Source organism: Rhea pennata, chromosome Z, assembly GCF_028389875.1.
Source record: "Rhea pennata isolate bPtePen1 chromosome Z, bPtePen1.pri, whole genome shotgun sequence".
Classification (NCBI taxonomy): domain Eukaryota; kingdom Metazoa; phylum Chordata; class Aves; order Rheiformes; family Rheidae; genus Rhea; species Rhea pennata.
Genome location: NC_084702.1, coordinates 35,917,040 through 35,938,194, shown reverse-complemented (window position 1 = coordinate 35,938,194; position 21,155 = coordinate 35,917,040). Strand labels below are relative to the sequence as shown.

General features: G+C 37.4%; 1 protein-coding gene across 4 annotated transcripts in view; it reads left to right on the top strand.

The window, feature by feature from the left end:
* The window catches only part of PRRC1 (proline rich coiled-coil 1), a 30,326-nt gene extending 10,118 nt beyond the window's left edge, over positions 1–20,208 (top strand). For all 4 annotated transcript variants that reach the window (XM_062599485.1, XM_062599486.1, XM_062599487.1 and 1 more), the window contains exons 3-9: positions 980–1,360; positions 2,625–2,788; positions 6,581–6,683; positions 9,898–10,061; positions 11,860–11,963; positions 14,506–14,608; positions 18,910–20,208. In XM_062599485.1, coding sequence (XP_062455469.1) covers positions 980–1,360; positions 2,625–2,788; positions 6,581–6,683; positions 9,898–10,061; positions 11,860–11,963; positions 14,506–14,608; positions 18,910–19,119 — 1,229 coding nt within the window. In that variant the 3' untranslated portion in view covers positions 19,120–20,208. The remainder of the gene's footprint in view (positions 1–979; positions 1,361–2,624; positions 2,789–6,580; positions 6,684–9,897; positions 10,062–11,859; positions 11,964–14,505; positions 14,609–18,909) is intronic.
* The last annotated feature ends 947 nt before the right edge of the window (positions 20,209–21,155 follow it).

Below are 21,155 nucleotides of genomic sequence, written 5' to 3'. Positions count from 1 at the left end.
GTCAAAGAACCCAACAAAGTGATTCCCTTGCCAATTTGGTAGAACCTGTTTCTTTTCTTTGATTTGGACAGCTTTTTGGTTAATGATAGTTTAATGAAAGTTCAAATTGTAGAAGTCCTCCATCATTAAAGTGCTAGATTTTCTTCCACCTCTTCACTGGTTTTGAGCTCTTACTTTGTGGAGAGAAAAGTGAAATGGTGTTTGAAAATCAGCATGGAGACTGCAGTTTCAGTACAGGAGCAGAGTTCATGATATTAAGCAGAATTGTGAGCTCCTTAATGACACTACCTTTTCCCTATTAAATCTTTTGCTATTTTCAATGTGTGCATTTTCACTGAACTGCAAGATCTTGAAGTCATCTTTTACAGTTTCTATAGTTCCTTTGCATATTAATTTTATAGCATAAAAGTCACTGAAGTGAAACATGGCAACAATTAGCATTATGGTAATACTATTTAGAAGTCCAGGACGGAACATACAGCAGTATGCGTCATACTTGTAAACTTAAATGAAATTCAGGTAGCTTCTATTTAGATCTTATTTCTTTGACTATTACATCTCAGCACTAATGAAAAAGTGAGTGAGTTGTAACATTCTTATTACAGATGGATACTCATTCCATCATCGTAATTCCTATTTGTTCAGCAGCGATTCAGAAAGAGGCGATACTAACCAGAAAGTTCTAGGCAGACTTCATCTGCTATGAATTCAATAGTCAAGTGTTGACTCATCTTGTTCTTTTTTAGCTTATGACAAATAGGCTCATGCAAGAAAGAGGGATGAGGCTTACAAGATAGACTGATTCCACTCAATTTTTAGTGATAGTTATGTGCAATTTTAAGCAGAATTAAAATTCATTTTGGGGGTGGGGGAGGAGATCAGAGCAAAACTAACGTTTATTCAGGTATTTTAGATATAAATGGATTTCTAAGATTAAGGCTCAGCCTTTCTAAAATGCCTCTTTTTTTTCTTTTGCCAGCTTTGTCCAGTCCCCTTGCTACACCAAGCATGTCGTCTTCTGTATACACGCCACCGTTGCCATCTGCAGTGTCTCCGATTCCTCCTGCAATGACTTCAGCTCCTCTTCCATTTGTGCCTTCTGCAACTGCTTCTACTATTGCACCACCTCTGACTCCTGCCCCAACTCCTGCTGCTCCTTTAGCTTTTACTACCTCCTTGTCCCAGTTCTCTGTGCCTCCTCCGTTAAGCTCTACTCCTGGCCCTGGTCTTCCTGCACCACCCACTGGTCCCCCCATTTCAGGATTTTCCATGACTTCAACCTATGACATTACCAGAGGTCATGCTGGTCGAGCACCGCAGAGCCCGCTGATGCCATCGTTTTCTGCACCCCCAGTCACAGGTAGCCTTTTGTTCGTGCTGTTTATGTTTGAGAGACAGGATGAGTGATCTCCTGCTCAACCAATTCTGCCACTGTGCTAGACTCTTGCAAGTTCAACTGCAGTATTGTTCCAGGTATATCTGGTTAATTTGCTGCACACAGAAGTGAGAATAGCTTTTAAAATACAGTCATGATCTAGGATAGAGATTCTCCTTTAAGAGAGTTCTCCCAGGGTCTGGGCTTACAGAAATATCTTGGTTAGTGAGGTGTATTTTTGATTAACTTACCTAGGAAAGCCCAACTGTACATATGTATACATCTTTCATTTAGAACAGAGAATAAAGTTCAGCCATTATATTTCCATAGCATGAGATTATGGCCCAATATATCATATCATAATTTTTAGTTTATCTATAGCAGACTGTCACATGACACCAGCTTCTGTTTCCTTTTTTTTCCCAGCCACTAAATTGCGTTAGGACTGCTAAAAATACATGCCTTCCATGCAAGCAGTTGCTGAATTGATGTCGTTTGCTGCTTATGGGATGGAAACTTGGCTGTTCAGTTGTAGTTGGGCTAGGCTTTTACTATTAGTGATACATCTTTGAAGTGATCTCTATTAGGAAGGTGATTGAAAAGAGCTATCAATTGTGCAGTGTAAAATTAAAAAAACCCCTCCCAGTTAAGGTTAGTATTGGAAAAACTATTAAAATAGGCCTGAGTAATGGGGTAAAGGCTTTTGCTTAAATTTGCTAGTATTTGAGTTTCTTTTGCTTCCCTTTAAAATGAGTAAATCTTTCTGTTTGCTCTTTCTTCTGTTTCTGCTAATTTTCAGCATTCAGGTTTAAAAAATTTCATATTTCTCTGTTTTACTGTATATGAGAACACTTCTATGTCAGTTTAGAGAGCAAAATGTTCCTCTTATTCCTCTACTGAGGAATTACTATTTTAAAAACATGAATACAGTAAAAAGCACCACTGTTTAACTTGTTAAGAAAAACCAATTTTTAATTTACTTTATACATATCGTTCAGGCAGGGCTATTTCAATTCTAAGCAGATATTGTCTAGCTTGTTTACTACCGTACTGTATTCTAACTACTGTTAAGTGGGTTAACCTTTAATAAGCAGAATTGTTCTGGGTCCTTCAAGAAATGATAATGAGTCAGCCCAGTATTCTTCTGTTCTTCCTACTCATTTTCCTCTTGAACAATTGCATGTTGCTTCATTAAAGAAATTAAATTCACTAAAATAAATGAACACTTTTGTTTTATTTCTCTTGCTAGGTGTTTTGGCAGATCCTGTTACTCAGCAAGCAACTTTCTCATCACCTTTGGCTCCTGGAACTGTGAGTGGTTCTGCAATCACTTTTCCTGAGGAGCGTGAAGACCCCAGAATATCTACAGCCCAGAGTGGAGCTCCTGGTGGAGGACTGTGGGGATTTATAAAGGTATTCTTAAATCTGTTACTGTTCACAAGGAAATACCACTTTTTACAAACTGTAATAGGGCATAGTGTTTTTTGTTTTTTTTAAATGTGTGTCAATATCAATCCTATTTTTTTTTCCTTATGCCTCATGTGCAAGGTGGCTTTTTCTAATAGTAGTGTTTGCTGAGGCTGTGCTTTTGCCCTTCCTTTATTTGGAAGGAGGACTGCATAAATGTAGATGTTTAGGTTCATTTTAGTGCTTGTGACAGGAAGATACGCATACTTAACAGATTCTATCACTGGTTCTTAAATCAGGTGGAGCTTTAGAAACTCTTTAAGGTTCTAGAAGGCTCTAAGAACTAATTCTTATCTCTTTCTGAATCCAGTCACTGTGAAGTAAGCTGATGATGTACCTGGTCAGATTTCTTTAGATACTCTTTTTTATCACTTCCTAATGAACTGAAGTTGATTTCTGTGGGATACAAGTTCTTTCTATTCTGTAGCAGATCAACCTCTTCAGTGAGAGACAAATAAGTATCTCTTCTGCCAAGGGGAAGTTTACCTGAAAAGTGTCTAAGATACTTTGTAGGATTATTCTCCTCTACTAGAAGTCACGAATTGTATAGTACAAAGCAGATGCTCCTTATAGCGCAGTCTGATCAGCCTGAGGAAACAAACAGCAAAATTTACTAGTAGATTTCCATCAGCCTTATCTGTTTGGAGCTGTGACAAATGACACCTCTGAGTAGCATCATGAAGATTGTGGCAAAAAGATCTAAGGGCTCTGCGTGAACACTGAATTGTGTTCAGGAGCAACGGCATTTTCTGTACTAACTTGTAGTAAATATGAATGGAGAACAAAGATTGGTATCCCAACAGGAATGCAAAGTCTTGGAGGGATTTTTCAAGACCTTTAGAACATGCAAAGCTGCGAGAAGTGGTTTTGATGTGGCAGACTGTTAGCCCTGGCTTCAGTGGTACATCTCTTGACAATGATACAGTCTTAAAAATCTAAATTAATTCTTCATCAGTACAGTGAAAGCACAGTTGTTACACTGCCCTTTTCAGGGAGACATGTCATCTTACGATAATGAAAATATGTTTTTCTTTCTTTAAATAATAATGTCCTCTTGAATATGGTTGATGCTAGTAGAAGAGAGAATACTTCTCTCCATCTTACCTTTGATGTTTGCAGTGAATGGTGGCATTCCACAGGAAAACATTGTTCTTGTGACATGATTCTATTGCCCTGTTGAAAGTACTAGCACTCACAAATTAGTTGACACCATCACCTTACTGTTGCCTGCACACCAGTAAGATTCAAAGGGTATCTTGTCATTGTTCTTGGAGAAAGTGTGTATCTTGAACATCAGTATTAATACTTAAACCCAAATTTAGTTTTTAAGCATTCCACCTTTGGAGTGTTCCTGACCTCTTGTTGAGAGTTTCCAAGGTGGAAGAATGAGAACTTGTTAATTACACTGAAGGCATCAGGTTCTGGATGTGTGTAAATATCAGACGCTGCATCTTTCAAAGATCAGCCAAAATCTAGACCAACTAGTACTCAATGCTAGCGTTTTTTTAGCACAGTTAGCCTTCTTCCTACTCCTGAAATAGTCTGAACAACCTTTGCTGCCCTCCCCCCAGTTTTCTGAAGAAGTTGCAAGTCTTCAGTCCAGATTTCCTTCAATCTAGGTAATATTCAAGACCGAAAGCCTGAAATTGACTAAGTAGTGGGCTAGAATTGAATGAAGCGGGCTCAGTTCCTTGAATCTGTCAAAGAAGGCTAAGCAGTCTCACAGCAGTTCCAAAATTGCTTAGGTATAACAACATAGAGAAGTTTGGATACTAATACTGTGCTTGCAGTCATTGTACCTGATGGTTTGAATATTTCTCCCTTGGAGCAAGGGAGATAGTCAGGACACAATTTCCAAAAGACTTCTATTTACAGTCTGTCATCGTGAAAGCATTCCTCATTTGAATTTGAGGTTTGAATTTATATCAAGTCAGTGGAAATTCCAAACTTAGCTGCGTTTTGGCTCACAATACTGCAGTAACTTGATTTTTTGCATTGGTATAAAATTACAGATTATTTCTGCCTCTTCGCGGTAGGCTAATGAATATAAAGGCATCTTCTGCAGGGAGAAGAAGCATCTTCCTGCTGCTGAGGAGCCTGATTATCTGTGAGATGTGTAACAATGTACTTCTAGTTAGGCAGGCAGGCTGGCAGGCTGGAAGTGATGATTGGAGTAGTGTTTGCCTCTGCATTGTCAGACAGATGCTAGAGCTGGAGCTCCCTAATCTCATTGATGCTGTGGATTTCACTGAGGCTGAGGGCACTGCATGCCCTCAGTTTCTGTTCAGACAACAGGCAGACCTCAAATTGTGAGAGAACTGAAGAAGGGATATAACTGTACTGTCCTTGATGGCCTCCTGTTTGTACGTGAGAAACCACAAGAATGTATTATGCAATGAATACTACCGTTCAGAAAAATCTTGGGGGTTGTGTACGTGAAAAATGAATGCCTGTAGTGGGGTCTGACATGAAAAAACGTAACTGTGCTAGGGTTAGTAGTTGTTCAGTTTTTCTTTACCAAATTCTGCCCTCAAGCTTAGTGCTCTGCACAATGGTGGGAATACCTGGACCCAGCAGCAAAACACTTCAACATGAGGCATGAGATACGGTGGTCCTTATTACTAGTTATACAATATCTCACTAGTTTTATGAATGTGGAGTTTTTGTTGGCTAAACTTGCAGCAAAGAAATATAAAACATTCATACTTCAGGGAGGAAGAAAGTTTTGCTGAGCAGCAAATTATCTCAAAATAACTTCTCTAATTCTGCAGTTCTATGAAATACTGTGTAGGTGTACTAAGCAAGCGCTTTGTAGAAAAATGTACATGTATGGTGCTGTCCTGTGTAATGTTTGCACTTTAGTGAAGTAAATATAAGCATATGTAGGTTTAATAATAGATTTAAAGCAGTCTGTTTACTAAAGAAATTATATATAAGGTTTCTGTAAATCAATTTCCAGTTCCTTATATCTCAGTGATTCAATGTTGGTGTCTTTCTTATTTCATCTTGTGATCTTATCTGAGTTCATGTAAACTGTAGTGAAGAGATGCAGACATTCATTAGGATTATTTGCAAGATGCAGGACAGTATTTGTATTCGTATTTAATGAACTTTTAAGTCTGTCAGCAGTTCCGCTTACAATTTGGCTGGAGGATGTAGAACATGTTTCCAGTATTGTTTAGAATCTATTTATAAATTGAGAACTTTCAGCTCCGTTGCTCCAGAAACGTTCATTAATAATAGGCCATTCAAAAATAGATCCTATTGTCTTTTAAAAGGTTAGAAAAGAGATTCTTCCCTTAAGTTAGCACAGTCTAAATCCAGCCTCTTAGTCTGATGATACCTATAGCTAACATTGGGAACCTACAACTTTATGCTTGAGGCTTCTGGTCCCAGAATATGACTAGCTCAAGTGTGTTGTCTGTTATCATTGACAGGGATGTTAATTGTTAATCCTTTAAGTAATCTGTTAATGCAGAAGATGATAATAAAGATGGTGATTGAACTATAGGTTGCAACTGAAGAGTCACACAGAATGATAGTCACCTTCTGGGACATTTGTGCTGAGGATTGCCATACAGTAGGTGCTACAGAGTATACATGTGGTGAGGAAAACCCAAAGCAGCTTGATATTTGAAGGGTGGAGGTGGACTACTTTTTTTTTTTTGGTGATAATATTTGGGGAGTTTGGGGGAAAAGGCAGAAGATTAAATATGCAAATCTGTTTGTTAAATTTAGGGTGTAGCTGGGAATCCCATGGTCAAGTCTGTTCTTGATAAAACCAAACATTCAGTAGAGACCATGATCACAACGCTGGATCCTGGCATGGCTCCGTATATCAGTAAGTATTTGTGACAAGCTTTTGAGTAACAGGTGTAAATCATAAATAGGTCAGAGTAGTAGTAAATGATAAATATGCCACAGTACTTGTACACTTGCACATGTGGTGTGTTGATTTGAAGTCACAATATTGTATTGATTTCTGAAGTGTATTATCCAACACATCACTCTGGTAGGGGTTTAGGGCTCTTTCACTTTCTCTTGAATTACATTTGTTTTGTGTTCCACTACAATTTAGACAGTTGCACAGTCTTATTCCTTTAGTACAACTTGTGAAAGATGAGGAAATTCTAAAGGAAAAAAGAGGAGGAGATCTTCTCTAAGTTCCATGTGCTTATCTTTTTTCTACTGTTTCTCTGTTTGAGCCTGTTGTCATCTTACAGTGTGAGTTTAAAATATACCCTCCCTATCAATCCTGTCAGTTGGCATGTTTGAAGACTACTGTGTAGGACACCACGTTAAGATTAAAAGAATCCCAAAGACAGTAGACAGGCTCAGAGGCATAGGATCTAACCAATGTGTACAAGTACCTGAAGGGAGGGTGTCAAGGGGACGAGGACAAACTCTTTTCAGTTGCCCCGTGTGACAGGAGAGGAGGCAATGGGCAGAAATTGAAGCACAGGCAGTTCTGCCTGACCGTGAGGGGGAATTTCTTCCCTGTGAGAGTGACGGAGCCCTGGACCAGGTTGCCCAGAGAGGTTGTGGAGTCTCCTTCTCTGGAGATCTTCAAGGCCCGCCTGCATGCAACCCTGTCTAACATGCTCTAGGTGACTCTGCTGAGCAGGGAGGTTGGACTAGATGATCTGCAGAGGTCCCTTCCAACCTTACTGATTCTATGATTCTATGACAGAGGTATTTACTTTGTTTTTGAGGCTTCCACCTGTCTTGCAGCTGTTTCACTTTTCTAGTCAGATAGTATTGATAATATTTTTAGGAAATTTGGCAAGTCTGAAATAGTTCCTGATTCAGTTAGCAGGATAGTTTAAATTTAAAAAGTGTGAAGAAGTCTGAAGTGTTGCTGAGTGGTGAGCCTGGAAGGAAAAGTATTGCTTTTTTGTTACAGCTTGAAAATTCCTGGGAGGGAGAATCTTTGTGGTATTCAAGTTTGTGGGGGTTTTCTTGTTTGTTTTGTTTGGGGTTTTGTTGTGGGATACATTATGTGCCACTTCAGAAGTGATCTGAGATTCCTACTTCATTAATACATTAAATTAAAGGCATAATGGGACCAGAGTGGCTCCCTACCCCATAGTACTGGCGTAAGCGGTCCTCCCTCTTAGTTGTGCCAGTACAGGCTTTTGTCCGGATGTAAATGAAGCAGATCAGGAAACTGATTTGGCTGAGAAGTAACTATAACTTTTTATATTGTTTTTTGTTTTTCTGGGCAATTTTTCAGCTGGACCTATTCTGTGATCCAGCTAACTGTGTGGTTTTACTGCTGTACTGCTGCAGCTGACAATACGTGGAATAAAAGAAGGTGACCTAATTACTGAATAGTAGTTAATGGTCTTAAATTTAAGTGAAAACATCCCAGCACCCACTAATGGAGAGGTAGTGGGATATGAAAGCACTGAGAAGGCCTGCCAACGAGTGAGAAAGTATTTTCTGACAAAGAGGAGCTGGGGACAATGCAAAGCTACAATAAATGTTGATTATGCATAGTTCAGGGAGCTGTAGTTAATGTTTGCCCTAACAGTCCCTTTTTAAAGCAGGATTTGTCACAATCTGATTTGAGCAGTTTGATGCAGTATTCATCAGATAGGATAGCATTGTGAAAAGTAGGAAGTCTTTAATAAAAAATTTTGTTTGTAAGATTCAGTTCAGGGTAAGTGAAATCTGTGGTGTTCTCAGAATATTCTCAAATCATGTTGAAAATAAAGGCTTTTGTATACATCTTGCCTGTTAGTATACTGCATTTAGTTTTTAGTTGCAGGCTGTGGGAGTAGAGCAGAGATTCGTAAACTTAGTGTTCACTTCCTCCCAGAAAACATTTCTGGGATCAACAAAAGTCATGTCCTGTACAGCAAACGACTGCTTTTTCTGTCTTTCACAACTGCTACAATTTTGAACAAATTTCAGATGCTTAACACCAAAGCCTGGAAGCACTAAAGCGTCTGGATGAGATATTTGAAAGTTTTAATATGATGAAATACTGTTTCTGAAATCTCTTTTCTGAAAACAGCTGAAGTTTTTTCTCCCTCACATTGTGAGGATTTCAGTCTGAAGCAGACACCTGGATTGGAAAACTTTTGGTTTGTACAAAAAATGTTTAGTTACAACATAAACATAAAAATGAATGCCTTTGTAATGAAAGGGGACAGAGAATATTAAAATTATATGTGGAGCTGTCATTTCAACTTACAGTATCTAAGGTGTAATGAAGTCCTGTGCTCAGGAAGCAGAGCTTAACTTGATGTAACAGCTGTCTCTGAATTTTTAAGTATCTGATTCTCGTATTTTAGGGTTTAATATGCCTGTATTCCCATAGTACCTGACAGATCCAGTCAGAATTTTTTTTGTGCATGTAATAATTTCCTTCCTCTTCTGTAGTATTCTGTAATGAATGAAGACATGCTTTTGATATGTGACTATCTTGAATTCAGAAGAGCATAGATTTATGTTCTGCTGGTGCAGAACACAAAGGAGGGGTGAAATTACTGTTCTAATATCTGTTATAGGTTAGTTTTTAGTTGCCTTAAAAATTCTTAAAAGATTTGGTCAATTTTAAGCACTTGATGTTTTTTTGTGAAATGAATCTGTTTTCTTGGTCCTGTCATAAGGAAGAGTATCTGTGTTACCAACATGACTTACCACTCTACAGAACAGAACTCTTCAAAAATGGATGCAAAATTATTTCCCAAATCCATGAATTGTCTTCTCAAATCAATGATCTGGCTTTTTTTCCCCCCCCTCCAGAACGCTGGACAACCATCAGTTCCTGTTGGCTTTCTTACAAAGTATAAATACTTAGCTAGTTGCCTCACTCTTGCTTCTTAATTTTAGTTACTTCATGAAATTTTGTACAGCATGTGAGAAAGAGACCAACTGAAGCATACTTTAAGATGTAGAATGTATTTGAACTAGCTGTGTAACTGGAACAAGGGTGTACGTGTATGTTTGTATAATGTATTTTACCTCATTCCAGTTTTTATATATATATATATATATATATATAATCTTTTTTTTTTCTTTATCTTTTCTTTTTTTCTTTTTTACAGGAAGTGGGGGAGAACTAGACATAGTGGTTACTTCTAATAAAGAAGTAAAAGTTGCAGCAATTAGAGATGCCTTTCAAGAAGTTTTTGGAATGGCTGTTGTTACTGGAGAGGCTGCACAGTCTAACATTGCACCACAGCCTGTGGGCTATGCTGCTGGATTAAAAGTAAGTAGATATATAGCAGCACTAAAGGCATTGAAAGGAGATTACCTCCAATGCAAAGAGAGTGGAAAAGTTCATCCAGAGGAATCATTTTTCATAAAAGGAAAATCAGTTTAGAGAAATAGTAAATCTTTTGTGCCATCTGGATAATTGGATCTCCTGCAAACTCATTCACAGCAAACGAAGAGTGGAAATACGCAGTTTTTTATATTGTCGTTGTTTACCACTCCATGTGGCATACTTTGTCATAACACTGTAGTTTCAAAGTCTACTAGTCTTGTCGTCATTCTGTTGCCAGCACAGCATTTTGAGAATATTAGAAACCTGGGGAGGCCCTGAGGTTCAGATTCTCCCCTCTAATTCAAAGATCTAAGGTAATTTGGTCAACGCGTGTCACGAGGGTCTTTCCAGACAGATGTATGTTAGCAGTTTGTAAGATAACCCTGCAGTTTAGTGAAGGTACAGCTGATTTGTAATGTCAGCATATGAACTGGCACAGAGAAAATAGATGAATGTTTTATGGAATGTTTAATGGGAGTTGAATGCCTGTGCTTTGCTAGTCATTCTGATTTCCTTTTTGTCTTTAGATGTGTGTGAAGATGTCAGTAAAAACCAATGTATTTTACTATAGTGCAAAATCTTCAAAATTATTGAGTTCAAAAAAAAAAAAAAGCTGTTATGGTAGATGCATAGTTTCTGCAGTTGAGATCTGGTCCTTGCACTGAGTTTTGCTTCCTCTGGATAGAATCTTACTCCAGGAACAGGCATGTCAAACAGTGATCCAAACAGTGTCTCTTCAGTGGCAAAGCTGAAGTCTGTTGTTTTCTGACTGCTTGTTCCTACATTTAATGCTAGTAGACTGTAAACGGCAACAGCTGGTTGTGTGGCTGTATGGATGAAGTGGGTTATGGAACTGGTTTAACCTTGAAAAGTAGGAGCTTGCTGCACAACTGCACAGCTGTGCTGTCACAGAGCAGAGGTTTGCAAAGGCTGTTTCACAAGCCTTTAAAAACGTTGATGTTCTTTGGGTGTGCATAAGTGCAACCACCTCCTGTCTACTAGCCAGAAAAACCTGCAAAAACTGCCTAATACCCTAATTCTTAAATGCAAGCGAATCATTTGCACATTAGCAAGGAGGTATATTCTCCTAATAGCTGGGGCAATGTTCACAGAGTTAAGCCTATCCTCATAGTAATGTATTAGCTGATATAATCATATGTTGAAGTAAAGGAGAATATAATACACTTTTCTGTACTAGTTTGGCCACTTCTTCGTGGTAGTAGTATTGCTATTACAACTTCAGGTGATAACAGGTTTGGAGTGATTGATTCTTAAACCTTACTTGGAGAGAGAGAGAGATTCTCTCCTCTGGTGTTACAAAGTTGATCCAAAGCCGTTGCATCGTAAAGGAGCAAAACTAGCCAAATCTTAAACTGTAAGAATGTCTGTGTGAGTAACAGAAATATATCCTGACACTAACTGATTGTGAAACTTGATACAGTTGCAGATTGGGAATTCTTTACATACTAATCTAAGTCTCTGTCATGGGAAAAAATAACAAGCCAGAAATATTTAGTTAGTTTTTCTTTGTGTGTGTGTGTTTGAAATTCCAGAATGCGCTGGATTTTTATACTTTTTTTTGTTTTACTTCAGAATAAGAGTCACTTTTTCAAATCTCTGGTATATATGTTCTACTTAGCATGAAAAGTACATTCCTCTAAAGTTCTACTTATTCTTCTTTAAGTATTGTACTGTGATGGATTTCAGAGAATGTTGTCTAACAGCTTGTGTTACTATTTAGGGAGCCCAAGAAAGGATAGACAGCTTGCGTCGGACAGGAGTAATACATGAAAAACAGCCTGCAGTATCCGTAGAAAACTTCATTGAGGAATTGCTTCCTGACAAGTGAGAACCTTGAATGTTTCCCTGGGAGGGAAGGAAATGGAATTTTCTTTATTGGCTCAGGGGGACTTATAAAGAATTGTTAGCAGTATCACTTCGGGTGGAAGAAAGGAGAGAAACTGTCTGTCTACAGTATTGCTTTTGCAGACTTGATTTTTGGTGGTGGTATTCAGCTCTTTGTCCAGAGAGTCTTGACGGTTTAACAGGCAAGTCAGGTTTATCAAGATCCACAGTATGAAAACATGATGAAGTTATATGGATCTGAGAAAAAAAAATAAGAATTTGTAGAAACTGGAAATTGGCTAGTACCTCGCTGTTACTCACACTCAAACTGTATTCAATTCAGAAAGTATACTGGGAGATGTTCTGGCATTTGTAGTAAATATGGTTTTCTCAGTGCATGATCCATTTTCCTTTCACCAAGTGTGTACTTTTTTCAGTTTTCCTTCATAGACAAATTGTTTTTCAAATATCATGATACAACTTGGTTTTTTAACATGTTTTTTGACAATTTTTGAAGTTTTTTAATTTCCAAAACATTAGACAGTGTCATGTTTTTTTTCTTAATACTATTTCTTTAAAAGACAAATAGTATTTTAATCTTTGCTTTTTTTTGATGCCTTTTTTGACACTTACTCTGCTCTTGCTCCATTTCTACATTTAGTAGAAATCTGTACATTTAGTATTCTCAGTGGAAAATGGACGATGGATTTTCTAAAGTAAATGGAATTAGGAAGTGTTTTAATTTTTCTTTTTAGTATTTATTTCCATATTCCTGTCTGATTGAGACGTTTTGTCATATTTCCACAAAGGAGTAGCTATGACAACAAGATCTGTGTTTCAAAATAACTTTTTTTCCTTTGAATTTACTTGTTCCTAAGTGTGCAAATATTGTCTAAAGTATTCAAAATAGAGGAGCTGACCCAGGACTTCAGTCTCATTGGAAGGAATGCTAGCTCTTCTGTCCACAAATTACAGGCCCCAAGAATGTTTTAAACTTTGATACAGTACAGTATCAAACTTACAGTAGAAACAAGGGAAAACTTAAGGTATGCTTTAACTTTGATACAGTGGGAGATACTGAAAGTTTCCTTGCCTGGTGTTATGAGAAAGAGTTGAAGTATTTTTGACCCTTTGCTTTTGCAATGGAATGGATAGGTCATGGTGCTAGCAAATGATTAATAGTGATTCTGAAATGGGTCTTACGGCATTACGGTTCTAATCTTGGAGATTTGGTCGGTGTTTTACTGATACTCCTGATTGTACTTTTCCATGTTCGATGGAAAGAAGAGTTTCCAGGTAACCATGCACCAGTCCTGGGAGCTCCCTTGCCTCTAACACTTTAACGCATCAGTCACTGCCTGCAGCTGAAATTGTCAGTTATGCTTCAGGTATCTGAAGGATATAATTTCCCTTTCCAGTTTCATATCCCAAATACTGTTTTCAGGGAAGATTGCAAAGCTTTTTGTGTGTATGCTTCCTTTTAGAGTCTAATTCCCTTATTAATTCAAAGCAAGATATCTTTAACTGTGAACCTTTCTCAAGTCTATCATAGTTGCATGCAAGAGTAGTCCTCTATCACAGAGCATTCCAGTGCTCTGTTCCCTACAAAGATGCAAGAAAATACCTCTTCCTCTCTGACTCCAGTGAGCACTTACTCTAATATGAAACTAATGTGGCCCAGCCAATCATTTACTAAAATTGGAGTCTTCATGTTTGTTCTCATATTAGCAGCATCCCACTTTGGTATTCTACTCTTTAAAGTGAAGATTTATATGTGCGTGCACACACATATATAAAACAAAAACTGTGATAATATTTTCCTTTCTTAATTTTATATAAGGATTCCTGGCCTTGTTTTTGTGCTTGTGCTTTCCCTGGAGAATATTTCTCCTGTGGCGACTCAGATGTAAAACTCTTATGGGAATTGAATAAAATAAGTTAATGGTTGGCCTTGATTTCTTTTTTTGGATCATCTCAGTGTTTTTTGTTGATAGGGAGAAATGGTTTGATGTTTCTGCAAGCTAGACAGGGAAACGTTTCAGGTATTGTTTCAACAGCCTTTACTGGAACATGCACTGTCTTTTCTGAAAGATGCAGAACTGTTTCTCTGAATAGACCATTTAAATGACTGTAATAAGATTAGACATACCAATAACATCTTCTGAACATAGAACAATAATGAAAAATAGGATTTTTTGATAGAGGCTATCTTAACGAGAAATACTTACTCTAACAAAGATTGCACGAAGACTGTAGCGTAATAAATTTCTGAATTTATCTGTACATATCCTCACCTGCTTCTCTTGCTTTCTTGTGATCTGCATGTATTTTAAATTATGTTTATTGTACTATTCTTATTATATATTAGTTGAAAAAGTATCTGAACACATTGATAAAACTCATTATTGCATGTATCTACGTTTATGTGGAGTTGCTACCGAAGTAAGATAAAATGGGCGAGTCGGAATTCAACTGTTAACATGCTGTTCTTCAGTCAGGTAATACTTAGTACTGCTCAGAAGTAACTTGCGTGTCCTTGCAGGTGGTTTGACATAGGATGTCTGATTATTGAGGATCCAGTTCACGGAATTCATCTGGAGGCTTTTACCCAGGCAACCCCAGTGCCTTTACAATATGTTCAGCAGGTGAGTTTCCTGATTTCTTACCAATATAGGATTACCAACTGAGGCCTAAGAGTTAGGTTTTAATTTCATTTATGATATTAGTTCTTGGTGGTGGTTCTGATGCTCAATTTGATTGTTTTTTTATTTCATGAAATGAGGGTAAAAGCTACCTGATTGTAACTATGGAAGGTAGTTATTAACTGCTTTTAACTGCTATTAACTACTTTCTCAAGAAAATCATCGTTATAGTAATTTTCTTAACTTTTAAAAATAAAAATATGAAAAACAACCTGGGAACATGTAGGTGCATGGTAGTTTGAAAATGTGATTTTATAAGGAATAGAAATGCTGGTCTTAAATTTGAATTACTATTGCTAAAAGCCAGCTTTTTTCATGCTCTGGATTGTGTATGAGAAGCAGTTGCTCTCCTTTCAAACTTTTTTTTTTTTTTAAAGAATTATGAAAATAGAGTTTTCATGTTATTGCCATCCTTCCCAGCAAGGCAAAGAAAAAGAGAAAAATATAAATGTATTGGCAGTCTGAGTTGTAACAGATGGATTAAGAAGAATGTATTAGCACTCTAGGCTGCAGCTTTAATCTTGCTATTGATTGTAAGTAGAGGGGAGGGTAAGGGAAGCCTTGAATCAAAATGAAGCCTACTTCACTTTTAGTATCCTAACACAGATGCTTGGGTTAGATTGTGCATAATACTTTCTGTATTGAGTGTTAAGTCATGTTTTTGTATTAATTAAAAATCTTTAGGCGTACATGGCAAAGTGAGTTTTGCTCAAGATTCTCATTCCGCAAATCATTGCACTTGGAAGCCCTAGCTATGCTTTTAAGAGAATTTTTTTTTGGTTAATAGAAAAGGGCAGTATTTTAATCAATGTAACATTTCCATCTCTGTTTCAGTGGTCCAAATAAGCCCTCACAAGTATTGAAACATAAGATAAGAATACTCGTTCTTTCTCAGGTGAAGAAATCTTTACAGCTTAAGTAATACCTTAACCAAGTGTTCCAAGTGTGCTCTTAAATGTACTGAGAGCGCGCTCTTATCCGAGTGGAGGCTTGTTTTCCTTCCTGTGGCTGACTTCGTATTCAGTTTCAGCTAAGGTCGACAGAGCTATGCGCTAGTGAAGTGGGTGTGTATGGGCATGTACGTATTAGCCATTCAGTGAAGTAGCTTACGTTTCATTTAGGCGCAAGTTTACAAATTGAGATCTCATCCCTCAGATTTTAATAATGCTCATGAAACCTAGGTGTTTGTGGTGATACTCACCAGCAAACTGATAGCACACTGTATTTGTGAGCGTGCCTTTGACTCGATCCTAATAAATAGCAGATACCTTTTCTCTCAATCTGTGTGGGTTTAATTTCAGCATGAACATATGGACTCTTACATAAAGGGCAGGGCAGATATCCTCTTCTGATCTATGCTATTCTGACAAAGATTTAGAGTTTCTGAAATGGAAAGATTTAAATGTTGAAATTATCATGGTTCACCCCATTGAAAATAACTCAGAACCATGCACTTAAATATAGCCAGCAGGAGTTTTCCTGTGAAACTGTTAAGATTTCTTCAGGCATGCACTGGGAATGGCTCACAAGTCTGGCTGCTGCATGTTGCCTGACAGCAGATTTGAGTCATGTGTAAGTTAACATTGGTCTGAAATCTCTTTTTAAATGTGTCTTTCTATGAAGAATTTCAAAACAGCACTTCAGGGTTGGTTCTTCCGGGAGTTGTTCTGAGAAAACAAATATTAATTGTTTCACTTCTTTTTTTTTTTTTTTAATATCAATTCCAGTAGAGCGATCATTTGAGGGATTGTTTTCAGTTTTTATTTTTCAGAGCTCTTAAACTTTGAAAAGCTGGTGAGTGGGAAAAGGAGAAATATTGCTCTTGTCTTACAGAATGTTCTTAGAGTATAGAAAAGACAAAGCTACAGGAAAAAGTAGTTAAGCAGATGCATGGCCAATCCACTTAAATAAACATAGAAATGTGAATTTGCTACTTACGTTACTGTCGCCATCTGTGTGGAACATTGATCTGTCGATATTTAACACTGAGTATAATAGCTGTCTTTAATTTCTGGTTTCACCTACCACACCCCATTTTGTTATTTAAAAGCTAGAATTAATTCTTGATTACGGTTAACTTTGTTTATTGTGATTCAGTAACTAACCAAGTAGTAACTTGGTAACTAACTGAGTAATATGATCATACTCAAAATTTTGAGAAGTGGTGTTTACCGTATAATAGCAGAAAGCACTCTTGTTTTAACTTGCATGCAATTTATTTGATATAACTTGGAGTATGATACAGATTCAGTTGAACTGTAAATCTTGAATTAGATCCAATTCTGCTCTCCTGTCTGAAGAAAACTGTCCTTATATATCTCAACAGTGAAAATTAGCTTTGTTTCATATCTTCAGAGTTAAATTTTTCTTAGTCTTGCTGTTATGTGGTTCAGTTGATCTGTGCATAATGTAGTGGTGAATCACACAGTCATCGTGTTCTTGGTTATCGCGCCAGGTATCTTTGCGAGCACTCAGTCCCTTCTAGAATCCCAGGAGACTTCTCTTACATGCAAGGAGCGTGCATTTCTTTAAATCTAGTCCAACATCTTTAATCAAAATCCAGTACTACGGGGATTTAAAAAAAAAAAACCCTCATATTTCAAATTGAGATCAGAGAAGAAATTTATGTTGGACAGCAAATGTTTTGTTACGTTGCCTATATTAAGTCTCTTATATTGCAAATGAAAAGCAATTATGTTTGTAGAAATTCATGCTAGCTACATACTTTGTTGCTTTATATAATGGAAATAATGGCAAAACGACCTGTATAGAATAGATAATATTTTTGTTAATGGGTTAATACAACCATACACCTTTTGCCGCACACTCTCCAGAGTAATACAGATATTTCAACGTCAGATACTCAAAGAAGGCATAGTGAAGCTGGGCTGTGTTCATACGAAATCTGAGTGATGATTTTAAGACTTGTTAACAAGGTCACCTAAAAATGCTGTAGTGACCAGAGGTTGTTAATGTTGAGAGGATGTGTCTTCACCAATATCATTAAGTTCTCTGAGCACATAATGTGAGACTTGTGACTCTTCGTAACTCTTAAGTAAATATTCCATGCTTTGCAAAGGTGTATTTCAGGGCTTATTTTGAGAACTCTTTTCTGTTAAGAGATCTGGTATCATTTTTGCTGAGTCAGAGGCTGCAACTGCAATGAGAAGCTATAAGGTTTTCTGTTTGAGGTTTACTTGATTTTTAGCAGCATCTATGAAGTTATGTGCAGTTGTGGATCGTAATGGGGAGTTATAAATCATATTCACTTTCCTCTTGCAGTTAGATGCACTTTATCCTCTGCTTTTTACTGCTAGTACTTTCTGAGTAGTGAAGAGGAATATTGAATTTCCTCTCCTCCTGCTTAGGAAGTCTGCCTTTTATGTACAGATGTTAATAGTAAAGCATTTCAATATTGGAGTAGGATGTGTATTTTTAACAACCATGCTGTTATTGCTGCAAGATAGCAGCCTTTAGCATGCTGTTGAACTTCGGTCTGCCGTGTGTGTTGGAAAGGGACTTAACTAGGATCTTTGTCAAAACAAAATCTGTATGAGGAATTTGGTCCTTCCTGTATTGCTGTGAAGAACTGAGTAATACTAAGAACGGTCTTCTGAGGCTGAAAGCTACCTAGCCCTTCACTGTATACAGCAGTGGCTGGAGGAGGATGCCTAGGATGAGCATGAGAACAGACAAATGCAGTGGCGCTTCCCCTGCTGTTCCACTTCTGCTTCCATCTTAAGTCCTCTGTGGAGTTATTACCTACCCAGTATCCTTCCCCTAGAATCTCATGTAAATAACTCTGTCTTCTCTTCTGCCAAGTTCAGCTTTCTTGTTGCCACGGGTTACTTGTCTGCTTCACAGGGACATTTTAACTGGTTTTAAAACCTTTGGAAGGTGAGAGTCATTGTAGAAATATGTATCATTATCTATTCCAGCTTTCGGTTGCTTTAAAAGGGAAGACTATTTCCTGATAATGACAGAATGGCTTTATTTGAAGTGTGTCATATTTCAGTTCTAAATTGTTCGGATGTCACTTGGATCATGTTACACGTAAATCCAAAAAGCAGTATTGACTAGCCAAGTTATGAGACTAGAAACATTTGCATTCTGATACCCTCTTATTTCGCACACAGACCAACTGATATGAGCGTGACTACTGATGAAACTTTTTAGTGATGAAGATGGAAACAAAACTGTTCATTTCTATGTCATTTAATAATCTCTTCTCAAAATGTTACCAGGCTCAGAGTCTCACTCCTCAGGACTACAATCTGAGATGGTCAGGCCTGTTGGTGACAGTGGGTGAAGTTTTCGAGAAGAATTTACTGAACGTCAACAGGACTGATTGGCACGTGGTATTCACTGGCATGTCCCGTCGGCAGATGATCTACAGTGCAGCCAAGGCTCTAGCAGGAATGTACAAACAACGCTTGCCACCCAGGACCGTTTGAAAGAAGACTGCTCCGTGACCCTAAGGAACGTTCTTTTTGTTTCCGAGTTGAAATGAAAGCTACATATTCTAATCCTCAGTGGATACAGCACAGATTTGTAATCTACCTGTAACTGTATTGTACTCTTTAAGAACTGAAGGTACTTTCCAGTAGTGGAAATGAGCAATTCCAATTTTTAATAACTGGGTGATTTCCAATATGATTCACAAATGAGGAAATTAGAGCAAACATATTTATAGCTGGGACAAATAGCATTACAGTTTGTAAAATAAACATCTCAGCAAATGCCTATCAAGGTGTTAAACGATAGCACATCCCATTTTATTTACTCAGTATGTTTTTAAAGAAGGTTCTATTGTTTAGCTATTACTATTGTATTAGTAATATAAACATGTTGACAGCATAACATGCATCTTAAATGTGTTTCAATCCAGAGAGACTACCTTCTGTGTTAGATATTTTCTTTGGGCCTGTGCTTAGGTGGTACTTCACACCTGACAGGTTTGGGGTCTGTATATACGTTCTCAAGACTGATGCTGAGGAGTTTTTGAAACATCTAACAGTCAGCTGCTGAGGAAGAGCATAAATACATGCTCAGCTAGTTGAAGTCTGGGCAAATAATTCTGAATTTTTATTTTTTCATGCTGCATCTCTTTTTATATAGCTTTTTTTGTAGCAGAGATGAAATTCATCTCCCTTTGAAACACTAGACAAATTGCAAGTTGTTCCAGCGGGTTTTAGATCAGGTATCCCATAGACAAGAAATCATCTCAGCATTGCAGTTCCAGCAACATAATTTACTCCAGTATTTCCAAACTTTATATTTTATATGGAATTATGTAATTACTTTTATCAAGTTGTGGGTATCAGCAAATTAATGTGGAAAATGGTGACATTTATACCACTTGCTTTGCTATCCTGGATTTTCTAAAACATTTATAAATCTTAAATGCCTTTCTTGATGTCTTGGATGCTTTGTTTCTTGTGTAGGTCATCTTTGGTGTCTGTTTTTCATAGCTAAGAATATTCTTTATCTATGCTCACACAATTTTAAATCTTTATTCAGAAATACACAAGTAATTGTGAGAGAAAATATTTTGGTAAAAATACTTTTTAAAAAAACTTTTGTTTTTCTTAAAAAGAAAAACACAACTTTTCAGCTTATATTGCTCAGCCTTTACCTTTCTTAAATGCTTTCAAAGGACACTTTTATATACAGTATACTCTTCAGCCAACTTGTATTTGTACCTAGTGAAAGCCTGTCTATTTCCAAGTAATATATTTTGCCTTAATTGGCTTCCTCTGTAAATTAGTTGAATAAATGTTTTTCATAGATGATTGTACCTATTTTAAAGCTTTATCTTTTAATACAGCTGATACACAGTGTTCATCAGAATTACATTTACATGGTCCACTTATTTGGCACATACTCAGACTGTTTATCTTGTCTGGAAAAAGAAAAAACCAAGCCCCGAACCTGATTCTTCTAGACTTAAGGTCTGTCTTTGGGAGCACCTCTGCCCTTTGTATTAGAAGCTAAAAGGGTGGTACAGGGACTTCTGTTTGTCAATGAAGGTGTGTTTAAACAGCTGTTCAGCCCGTTTCATTGTTATACACTGCAAGCTGGAATTACATGTGAAATGCTTCTTAAACAAAAAACAAAAAAAAAAAAAACTTTTTTGACTTTTTTTTTCCCTGCTACAGCACCTTTCATGGTATAATGGAAGAGGAACCAAACTGGTCAGCAGGTTTGTGTGCTGGCATGAGTTTAAAGTTAAAGTGGAATTTCTTTCTTCCTTTTCCCTTGTCTGGGCTCGGCCTTTGTTTTTCGCAGGTGGTAACTGGAGGCAGAAGAAGTCTTCTGACTTTGCAACACCTGGAACAGCCAGCGTCACTGCAGTGAACCAGCCTTCCAGCTATCTTGTGAGGTTGCTAATAGGACAAGCTCCATGGCTGTCCTCACGTTTGCTGGAGAATTTTTAGGGCTCTAATCTTTCTTCCTCCTCTGGGAGTTTACTTTCTCTGTTCCAAAATGA